The 12,347-nt window shown below is 37.1% G+C and overlaps 1 protein-coding gene across 3 annotated transcripts in view; it reads left to right on the forward strand.

Moving 5' to 3' along the window:
* Window positions 1-12,347, forward strand: part of LOC139724108 (protein bicaudal D homolog 2-like) — a 54,217-nt gene that overhangs the window by 41,507 nt on the left and 363 nt on the right. The window contains exons 4-5 of one of the 3 annotated variants that reach the window (XR_011710412.1): window positions 1,448-1,469; window positions 9,531-9,598. The exons of 1 other annotated variant lie outside the window; for it this stretch is intronic. Coding sequence is in view for 1 of the 2 variants with exons in the window: in XM_071635309.1 (XP_071491410.1) it covers window positions 1,448-1,459 (12 nt within the window). In the remaining variant the exon portion in view is untranslated. The remainder of the gene's footprint in view (window positions 1-1,447; window positions 1,470-9,530; window positions 9,599-12,347) is intronic. One more of the 3 variants, XM_071635309.1, reaches the window with a different exon arrangement.

Raw genomic sequence — 12,347 nt, forward strand, 5'->3', positions numbered from 1 at the left:
TTATGAGAAGGCTTCTATTAATAATATATGATCTCCATATTTCTATTTAATTCTGCTATAAATAATGGTACATCCAGATGAAGCATCAACTCCAAGGTTGCATTCTTTTATAACAGAGATTTCTGAAAATGTATTGTACTGCAAACTAGTATTTGTATTCATAATGTTTAATTTGTGTATGTATGTGAGTGTGTATGTGTGTGAGTGTTGTGGACAGACATTGTGTATGCTCTGATACATGCTTTTAAACTGTTTGAATACCCTTTAATTCAATAACTTCATTTTTTTTCTACATCATTACAATAAACACTAAATAAATAGTAAGAGATGTCAGCATGGGTGTCTCTTTGTTTTTGCTTTCTTTTTAGGTGGGAGGGGAAGGGAGGGGAGGGATAGGCTTGAGTGGATCATGTGCATGTTATGAAAGCCATGAATTCAACTTGGAATTTTTGATTTCGTCGATCAACCATGATTCACAATTACATTCTCATTTTATGTGTCTGAGATTCAGTACCAACAGCAACAACAACATGGAAACAATGGATTCAGTCAGGCAGATATACATGTATGTAGGCCAATACTCAGAGTGAAGTTATTATGATCAAAAGTGGGCAAGTGATAGTGTTTAGATATGTCTCATTGAATGTTGTAGTGGTAGATATCATGCACAATTTGTGATTGAATTGATTCGCATATTGGTGCATTGGAAATGAGCTGACAACATTCATTATTCTATGCATTTAGTCATCAGTCTTGGTTGAGAGTAATATCAAGCTTGCATTATATTTTATTAATGTGAGAGTGGGTTTTAGACCAATATCTGTCAGATAATCTTTATGAGCCATGAGACAGCAAGCCAGTTCATAGTTAGCTCACGTACACATTGGTACAAATGATCTTTCTTTTTACTCACTTGGTTTTAAATAGGCACACCAGTTGTTTCACAGAGACACAATTATTAAACTTGATGTGACAATTTATGGAATTCATCAATCATATTCAAACACAGAATGAACTTGCATGGACCAGGTGACCAGAATGGTCTGTCAATTACTGGTAATATGTGTGGGGAAGCATCCATTTAATTGTTTTGCATTAAATGTATATACTAAACTTTTTCTATTAGTATTGCCAAATACCAGGCTTACTGTGAGGTGTGTATGCAGGCAAGCACCATTTATACGGATTACATGAAAAATTATCACATTCCAGATGCTTGTCTCAGTGAATTGAAAAACCAACATGCCTGTTGGTACTAACGACCTTTTTCTGCTCATACACAAAGCAAAACTACAAACTGGCCTATTTTCTTCCGCACTAAGAGCTCAGAGTTCCAAAGCCTCTTCTACCTCATATCCATAGTACATACAATGAATATGGAATGATGCATTCGAATGTTTCAGAGCATTAAAGATCTATGCAAAATTTGTTTCTTTTCAACTTTCAGCATTCACGTTGAGCCAGAGTTAGTGAGTCTTCTACTTCCTTTATGTTTTCACACAATTTCAAACATATTCCATCTATTTACTGTGCTTATTCATATAACTGCAAGCCATTTTTCATACATGTTATGCGTGATGTCATGTTTAATCATTACAGCATCTTTATAGTGTTGGTCTTAGGAATGTGATCTCATTGTCATGCACTTTACACATGCTCTTCATGCATCACAAATCTTTTTTTTGGGGGGGGGGGGTGGTAGTGTCTCAGATTAAAGGAATTGTCTAACAATATGTTGAACTTCAAATCTGAGCCATGTGAAATGCTACCAGTATATCTGATATTATGGAAGAGAAAAAGATATAGGCTATGACAAAATTAAAATGGAAATAGTACAACTTTGCAAGATTAATTCGTCTTGTGGGACCAATTTCAGTGACCTTAGTCTAATAAGAATTTTGCAAATGAGACTTGTTTAATTATTTTTGTACAACATTTATTTAATTGTTTTAATTTATCATTTCCTGAATATTTGCATATCATCAGTTTTGCAGTAGATAAATGGAACAAAAAATTGTTGACAGTTCCCACAAGGCAGAATAGTTTGTTATATTACCTGAAAAAAAAAATACACAAAACACACGCACACACACAAAAAGGTCATTGATGCCCTTGTTAGCCTGGAGGCATGGTCTAATCTGCAAACAGGCACATAATTGAATGGTAGTGTGCTGAGTCTACAGTATTAGATTAATACAATTTGATAGACTGTGAACATCAATAAGTAATGGAAGAAGTATAGGAAAGGAAAACAAAAATGGCATAAACTAATAAGCATGAAATATGTCTTTTATATCAGCATCGTACATCGTGAGTCAAGTCATGTTTCACCATTTTTCACTTGTGAAAAATATGCAAAGAATATTTTATACCATAAAGATAATTAAATTTTCATATAATATGCATTTGCATGTTCCTCAATATCATGTGGAACAAACCTCATCTCCCATTAGACCTCATATTAAAAGTCATCCATACAAATTTCAGCTTCAGGCAAGCATCGTCAAGTTCACCCCCAATTTTCTCATCACTTGTTTTGACAGTTGTAGATGCATTCACAGACCAGCATGGAGTGTAAAAGGTGAAGGTTGAAGTAGCTTGTCATAGCGTCTAAATATGGTGCCCTTTGTCATTCTACCGTCATTACACCAGTCCTTCCCCTGAGCTACTCGTGATATCGATCAATTTATTTCCAGGGGTGTAATAAACCCCTGACACAAAGCATGTTCATATTTTATCTCTTCTTTTTTTTACACACTTCCATCCTCTCTCATACGTTCACTCTCCCTCTCTCTTTTCAATTGTGTCCTTATATTCTACATTCTTTTTCCATCTGTTTATTTTTCTTCCTTCATAAACTCTCTCTTTCTTCATCTTTTTGGCACATTATTTCTCTAAATTCATCTCATTGTCATCTTCTGTCCAGCCCAGGCTGTGCCTTTAATTCTTCATCTTTTGTTTTGTCTTTGTTTCACTCCTTTCTTGACTCATCTGTTGAGAACTGTGATTCTGTCCTTTTGTATTCTCCATGTGTTTGTGTTGTCAGTTCATTATTTCTGTCTTTCAAATATCTATCTGTAAATGTGTCAACCCTGCCCACGTAGATTTCCATGCTGTGCTATTTTCTGCATCTTTCATTTTTTTTCCTCTCCTTCATTCCCAGTTCCATTAATATTGTTTCTTATCTCATATGTTAAGAATGGGTGCTGCATTGTAACTGTCATCATTGTTAAGGATGTTCCCCACTTCTTTAGCTATCCATTCTTTCTTCTTACTGCTGATGTTGTAGATCATGCTGTAAAGTGCATATGTTTCGTGTTATCCTGTCATTTTGATTTCTCCTTTGCTTAATTTTCTCTTTCTTTCTTCATCAGTAGTCTCTTCCATTCATTATGCTTTTTAGTCATTTCATCATCTGTAGTACAGTTGTGGTTTTGTCTGTTGCTCTTGTTATCTCTGATATACATGTATATCTTTCAGTTATTCCACCATCCCCTCTGCCCCTCCCTCCTGTTACTTTGTTTCTTTCATTTCTTTCCTTTCACCTGTTAAACTGTTATTCTTTGACTCCATTGGGAACCCTGTTGTATCAGCCCATTCTCTTTGCTGCAGCCGTGGTAATTGCGTCCGCTGTGCATTGCGGGCAGTGTCATCTCCAATTGTTACAATGGTGGTATGTTTGTGTTACATATTGTAGATGTAGATCGGCCTCATTATGTGTATCGATCAATGCCGCGCCATTATGCTGATCATTGATTTTTTTTTCTTTCTTTTTTTCACACACACCTCCCATTGGCCAATTCTTCAAACATTAGTCATGCCCATCAAGTCATTGATGGAAGCCCAGGGTTGTTAGTTTATGGTTTGGGGCTTTGTAGTTGTTAATAGTTGTTCAGTGAAAATGTATGTCGTGATAGGTGGATATGGTCTATGTGTAGGCCTATTTGATCATTGCATTGCAATGTGTGAAATCATCATTAGTGTTGAAATCACTCATCCTATACTATAATACTCGAAGTTGTTGTTGTTGTCGCGGCCTTATGTATTTCCTGTTTTATTTCGGCGTTGCTGGTTTCTCTATCTCCTCCCGAGCCGTCGGCTCCGGGCAGTTGCGACCGGTGCCGTCGGCCGCAGGAGAGTATCCTACATCGAATGGCGCGGGTTTCGTCCCCTCTCCGCCTCCGTGTCGACGTCGAGGACAAAAAAGAAAAATTAATTAGCTACATGCATAATGCATTTTTGTGCGTGACGAAAGAGCCGAGCGTTTCAATATTCACGGAACCTGCGCTGGCCTCCTGCTTTCTCGATCTTCCATCTTTTAGCTTGCAGAGACACTGGGGGATACTAAAGATGATGGTGCAGCGAAATCTCTGACATTTTCCGGCGGACGCGCACGCACACACACAATGTACCTCGCAGAACTCTATACACACTCTACACTGTGTGTATATAGTTCTGTGATGTACCTTTGCCTCCGCCTGTTACGTGTACTGAATGTAATGACGATGGTTACACGAATCTGTGTGTGCGTGATATGGACTACAAGGGCATTTACGTACAGTTTGCCATTATTGGCGTCCCCAAATGAAAACAACGAACGTTGGTTATGTAATTGTATTTTGCACAACTGCAGAATACTATATGCAGCTCTGGTACGTCATTTAGTTTGCTCGCCGTTTGCTCTCAAGTCCAGTGTCATTGTACGCAGACTGTTTAGGACGCGGCTAAATATATTTGCCGATCGTACCCTTACATATCAGATTACACGCGCAGCTGTGTCCATTCGTTTACTGCAGAGCTGCTGTAATCATACATATTCATAAGATGAGCGGACGTAGAGGAAAACCTCGCTTTGCCGACCGCCTATTTTTAAAATTGCAAGTGGAAATAGAATGTGTGGTTCTATGGTCTACCAAACCAAGTTTTGGTGACAAAAAAAAAAAGAGGGAGCAAATGAAGACGAATGCAGTGATGTATATGTTCTTCTTTCTTCCATAACATGGGAAAAATATTAAAGAAAAAAAATACGAGGTCGTGAGAACCTACTCACACGGGTGCCTATTAAACCTGATGACTATGATCTCCCCCTCCCCAAATAATAACAATGATGATGATAATAATAATAGTAATAATAATAATAATAATGATAATGATAATGATAAGGATAATGATAATAATGATATAATAATAACAATAATAGGAGCAATAATTGTAGGCCTAATATTAATTATGATAATGTACAATCTGAAGCAGATGTAGTTCTATATTAATATGATATATCAAGCCAAGTTTTGGTGATTAAAAACAAAAAGGAGGGAGCAAAATTATGAAGACGAAAATATCTCATTTTTCTCTCATAACGTGGGGAAAAGAAACATGAAAAAAAAAACCACAAAACAAACCGAGGCCTTGAGACCAGCCGTGGATTCCCGCGGGTGCCCGCGTGGATGCAAGAGCAGGGGGTAATCAAATTCATAGTGTTAATATCTTCCCGTTTCGACGGGAACAACCTGTGGGCAGAACTTTCAGGGAATCTCATTTGCGTTTTTGGTAATTTTTCCCTGAATGTTTTTGTTTTTTGCCCAGCGGAGGTGGAAATGTGTGTGTGCGTGAGGGGGGGGGGAGGGGTGAGGGGCAACAAGACAACTGTTAGACTTCAACGGGTGCAAATAACCCCTCGAAACTCAAGTTCTATAATAAAAGCAAGTAGTGGCGGGAATGATCCCTACCAATGGACCGGATCGCCTGGCATATACTACAAAAATGTATTATAAAATTTCTGGGAAGGGTGGTCATTTAGAAGACAGCACAATTAAGGAAAGAATGAGAAGACTTTTCTTTTTATTTCTTCAATAAAAATGTGCAAAATCGTATTATGAGAAAAAGAAATTAAACCCCTCAGACCCGTGGATTTCCACGGGTGCTGCTAGTTCACTCTAGAATTGCTCAGTTAAGAATTCCACAACAGTATGGTGCACGTTTCCATCTGTTTGTTGAGTGAATGCCCCATGGGAAGAAAATGGGGGGGGGGGGGGAGTGAGGATACAGTACAAAAGCAAATAATTGGCGTTGCTGTTTATTCTGTACAGGAACGATTGTAAATCAGCAAGGGAAAATGTATTCATTTTGAAATATGCAGATGACACTGTCATTTTAGGACTTATTGATGAGGATGAATCTAGCTACCGGGCCGAGGTTAAACGTTTTACCTCTTGGTGTGACAAGAACTGTCTGCAGTTAAATCTCACCAAAACTAAGGAGATTGTGTTTGATTTTCGGAAAATGCCCCCACAGCCAAAATTTATAAATATTGGTGGTACAGATATTGAGATAGTCAAGAGTTACAAATACCTAGGGACAACAGTGGACAGTAAACTTTCTTGGACTGAAGAGTGTAGATCTGTTATCTCAAAAGCCCGGACTCGTATATACTTTCTGAGAAAACTGAGAGCACTACACATTGATAGAACTATTCTCAATCTTTTCTACAAATCACTTGTTGAAAGTATTGTACTGTTTAACTGTGTCATCTGGTTTGGGGGTCTGCAGGAAACAAGACTTCAAGAGAATGGAAGCTATAGTGAGACAGGCTAGCAAAATCACTGGGGAAAGTTACGACCTTACAAAGGAATGTACAGATCGGATCGCCAATATGGCAAATGGTATTATGTTAAACGAGAATCACCCGCTACATGATTATTTTGAATTCCTACGATCAGGCAGAAGACTACGGTCTCTGAAATGTCGTACAAATCGATATGCAGACTCCTTTGTTCCATACGCAATCAGGATGTGTAATAACAACCGCTGATTTTTGTATAAAGTGAAGGGAGAGCTGTAGCTGGTTTGGTGTATGACGGCAGGGGGGGGGGTATTTTGTGCATTATCAAAAACACACAAGAATTTTATGGTTTGTAATTATTTGAATAGAATAACTTCTAAGTGAATTAAGATTAATGTGCAATAGTTGTCTGATTGTGCACATCGGGCGTGTCAGGGATTCAGTGAAACGAAGCAGATTTTAGCTGTGTGTATGGGGGGTGGGGTGTAAGGAATATGTGCAATATGTGTTATAATTTATGGATTATGATATTTGGAGTGGTCTGTGTAAAGTAAGGTGTTTTAGAATTTGTGGTTATACAACTTTTTGCGGCAATTGATTTTTCCATAGTTTTCTGTGTATGTACACAAATATATTTATTTTCCCCCTCTGCACGTTAAACACATGATGCTAGTCAATGTTGTGATGTATGTTTGGTTCCCTGTATTTTTTGAGTATTCACTTGATGTTTTATATGTAATGTAATATTATTTGCTTTTTATCTGTTGTCAATATGTGTTTATGAATGTGTGACAAAATCAAATTTCCATGCCATGTTTTTAAACATAATTTGGACAATAAAGAAATGAAATGAAATGAAAATGAAATGATACATGACCACACTAATCTCAATATTGGCATTAAAAGAAAAAAAAAAGAAAAAAGAAGTGTTAGGCATGTCACTTGTTGTTGGGCAAAATGACTAAGCATCCCACGGCACTGCTAGATAGTGCCAAAAAAGCATCCGTCAAAGTAAATGTGTGTTGTTACGTGCTCATGCCAGTTCCACATTGTACTCGTTGTACCTCTATACAGCAGTTTCTAGAACAACATTTATGCCCACACATTTACAATGCCCATGCATAATATCAGGTTCAGCAGCCACAGGTTCTCTCATAAAATTTATATGGCCAGCAATAAAATGATTTGATGTTATTCCATGCTTGTAGATAAACTGTTGCTGTGTGTATTCGTTCTGATAAGTTTGTTTTCTTTATTTCATTTTATTTTGCTTCTTGTTGTTGTTGTTGTTGATATAAGAGGACAAAGCAGTGTTTGAATAAGTAGTGTGATATGCAAACCCATTTCACAGATGCTTTCAGGCCCATATACTGACATCCAGTGACATGACTGTTAGTACAGTCAACCTTGCCCATGTCGAATCTATTTGGACTGAAGAAATAGCTTCGATTTTAATCGAGAAAATTCAACTTCTGAGGGATTAAAATCAATAGAATATAAAGAGAAGATGACTTGAAGAGACCTCCGACTTAGGCGATTATTCGACTTATGCAAGGTCGTCTTAATTAAAGCAAGGTTGACTGTACATTCAAAGGAATTGGATAATTGATATTACACAGATGTAGACCCAGCATAATTCTGGGTTACACATACATACTCTTGTATGCAAGAGGAATGCTATGTCTTTCTTTTCTTTTTTCTTTTTTATTGAGGGAGAGAGAGGGAGAAAAACTGAATCACATTGTCCTGAGTGCTCAATTTATACATCTTCATGTAATCTTGATTATGTAGATAAACAAGGCAGATCCTAAATGAGAATGCTTGTGGGACGTCCCATACTTGAGCAATTGGCAACATAGATTAGGGTATATGGAACTTGTATGACTTTATTTTTGCCCCTAAATTGGCTTTTTTTTTTTGGTCCAAAAGCACCTTCTTCATTGGTGAAAGCCACATTCAAAGTCAAATTAAATCCCCCCTTTGGCACTGAAAATGTGTAATTGTGTCTAATATTCAAGTTTGCATACACACATTTTCCAGTAGCCATAATTAGAATATCTAAATTTATATTTCTTGCTCAAACATTGTTCTTTTGACCTTAAGTGATACATGTATGTCTATGAATCATCATTGTTAGCTGTAGGTAAGGTTCTTCTAGATTTGAGACCAGAACATGGTAAACTTAGCAGAAGCTCTGCCAGCAAAGGATAAAAGAATACTGTAAAAGTGGAAATTTTCGCACATTTTGCGCAATCAGAAACTCGCACAAAAATACAAGCATGCGAATAGTTTTGCTTGCCATGTGTTCCAGTAGTTGATGTCTTGATTCCGCAGAATTAAAGACACACAAAACTCATCTTACCTGGCTGAGCACGAAAAATTAGTCGCGCGAAATATCCGCTTTTACAGCATCAATAATTGTGCAATGTGCAATTTTCAAGCAATAGAGCATCACTGATTCCCATCCATTGGAAATGCATCCTTCTCATAGTGACTGTCACATGAATTGATAATATTGATAAGGCTTGCAAATAAGACTTATGTGATCAAAAGAATGTTTTAAACCCCCATATGAGACATATGCCAGCCTCCTGTAAAACCATAATTTTTTTTTTCGCATGCATGAAACTTTCGTGAGAAGCCAAGATTTGCGACAGTAAAATGCATGCAATGTTTTTGTGTGTGTCTACATGATGCAATAAATGCCAGTGGCAATTCATGAAAGGTTCATGCTGTGAAATAAGGCCACCCCACTGAGCAAATGTTTCTAATTTTACAATATATTTCATTTTGGAAAAGAATATCCCCCAGTTATCCATTCATTGTGCAGTCATAATTTTGTATGCTGGCATGTCTGCGTGTATCATGTTTGTTCTGGCATTATAGACTAAAAACTGTGCATGGCTTATGTTTGTCTTTCTCTCCTCTGTGTTTTTTGTTTTCTGTGGCCAACCTCTCCCCCGTCAAGGTTTCGTCACTGTTTTCCAAAGTTTTGGAGAGCAGACACTCTGAGTACCAGAGGTTTGTGCGTAAAAGGTGTGCAGTTTCTCACATGGGTTTCAGACACAATAGATAGTTGACAAAACAAAACCCTTTTTTTTTAGTTTTCACTCACTTTGTTTGCATTTTTTTTTGTCTGTCCTTCTCTGCCTCTTTGCCCTTCAGTTTGCTGTGCATGTTTTAGTTTCTTTGCTTCTATGTTTTATACACTGTAAGGTGATAAAATGTTGTTCCTTTAAAGGGAATGGTCACAAATAATCATAGCAAAAAATAATGGTAATACAATCAATAAGTAGAAATATTTAGAGAGCATAAACCTATGCTAAGGCCATAGGGTCACTAAATGCCAAAGAGATGTGCACGCATCCTGAGAATATTTTCTTGGTCTTGATATGATCCAGACTACCACCAAAAACTAAAAGTCTGTTCCTTTTACCACAAATTCAACCACTTGCAAAATTGTCAGGAATTCCCAATCTGTAATTTATGGACTTGCAGTAGTTACTTATTTGGTAGCAGTGGTAGCAACAGTAGTTGAAGTCTTTAGTATTAAAAAAAAAATAATAAAATCATCATTTGTTGAAATAATGTCCATGAACAGTAATGATTAAAATGATAATGATAATGACAATAAAGTAGAGTTTCATAAGAAAACATAATAAGCTAAAGACCACAAGCTTTCTGGGATATACTAATAACTTGTTTGTTTGTTTGTTTGTTTGTGTTTTCTGCATGGGAATTGCATACAAAGTAGTCCTTTTCACACTATGTTGGTCATTGATACGATATGCAAGAGTTAGATGCAACAACAACAAAAGTGTAGATAATGCAATGCAAATGGAAAAATTCTTTTCTGCATAACAGCAGCGGATATAGTAACAGGTTAGATAGGCAGATGCCAGGGTCATCCAGATAAGACGCATTTCTTTCATGGATATCACACATAGTCCTTGTTTTGAGGAAGAAATATCCAAAGTAGTAAATAATTTGTTGATGTAACAGATGAGTAGTACTATTCAAATATACCATCTCTTGCGTTTTGCCAAAGAGCTATATCTAAATCCAGTGTTATGACAGTACACAAATAAGCCAATTACCCAAGTCCAAGGTATCTGTTTCATCTACCACAATCTTGTTTGTGCTCCCTTCCCTATGGCAATATGTCCATATTCCATATCATAACAGCAGTGGGAGCATACAAGATGGGAAATATAAGATAGAATGTGTTCATAATGACTTTAATTCCTAGAACTGCTGTTTTTTGACAGAGTAGGTCAGCCTTTTTTGCATTGCTGTTCCTACGTATGACGAGAGTGATTTCTTTTTTCTTTGATGGGCTTTTAAGAGCTTTTTAGCACTGCATAGCATTTTTAAGCACTGTGACATTACTATTTAGCTTGTGATAGAGAGCCAAGAAAAAGCCATGTTTTTTGTCTTTTGTTTCCTTCTGAGTTTTAAGAAATGCTGTTAGTCTAGATATTCCACAAAAGATCCTCCGGTAGGTCTTGACCTGCTTTCCAATCGTTATCATATGTATTCTTCTCTTCTCATTTTGCATTTCACACTTTCATGTCATAGTCAGCAATCCTTTTGGTTTTCCTGTGTAGTCTCTCCATCTCAGACTCTGTTGTTCCTCACAGATTTTTGTACAGCTATCACTGTATGTAGCTTTAGTGATGAGAATACTGATAGAACAGAAGCAACCTGCACTCAGATAATTTGTTTGCATTGCAGACATTACCTTAGTGTCAATGTGAATTGTTTTGTGTTTTTCTTTCTGAAATGCTCACCTGTATCAGAAAATTGTCAGTTGAAGGCATAGCACCAGTGATATAACAAGACGAATTTATACAATTTGCATAAAAGTAACAACCTCTCTGCAGGTCTTCTTTTAAGAACTCAGTTCATCTATGAATTTTTTCAGAATGCACTTGTAGCATGTTTTGAATAGGAAATGCACAACTGATGTTAAAAAGAGGATTTCAAAAGTGCACTAATATTAAGTGACCTATTCACCATCAGTGCTATGGACGGCAAAATAGGTCATTAATCTGTGATCACAGTATGTTTTAAAAATGCTTTGTGTTTGGAAGTGTGTTAAGAGATTCTGCTTGCTTCATCAGGTAAGTTTCATTTTTTCCTTGGCTTGCCCAAATCGCACAAAGTGACTGCCCTAGAATGGTTGCCCCATGCTAGCAGACGACTTTTTGACTCTTTGGCATCATCCATGCAAACTGCAAAGAAAGGGACCCAAAACTTGTATTTGTGAGAGCAAGAGTTGGAATCAGTTGTAAGTCTCTCGAAGTGCACCCTTTTTTTTTGCCTCCTGAGTTACACAATTGATGCCAATCTTACCATCAATCACAATTTATTTTTCTCAGCACAAAGGCTCGAATTCACGAAGGTGGTACAAATGAAACCATGGTTTAAACCATGGACAAAAACCATGGAGCACCAAGTGTTGCATGGAATATTTCGTTACGAAATCAGTCATTTCCTCGATGAAATGATTATTTTGTAACAAAATGACAACATTTTGTAACTAAATGAACATGTAGTGCACGAAATGATAATTTAGTTAACGAAACGGTCATTTTGTCAACAAAATGACCAATTTCCTTACGAAATATTCCGTGCGACACTTGGCGCTCCATGGTTTTTGTCCATGGTTTAAACCATGGTTTCATTTGTACCACCTTCGTGAATTCGGGCCAAAGGGTCCAGACTTATTGGAGATGGGGGTCTTCAGAGCAGCACATCCAACAGAGATTTCTCACTGCATTGT

The sequence above is a fragment of the Diadema antillarum genome, unplaced genomic scaffold (assembly GCF_040938485.1).
Source record: "Diadema antillarum isolate AM-2024a unplaced genomic scaffold, OU_Dant_1.0 scf00000207, whole genome shotgun sequence".
Lineage (NCBI taxonomy): Eukaryota > Metazoa > Echinodermata > Echinoidea > Diadematoida > Diadematidae > Diadema > Diadema antillarum.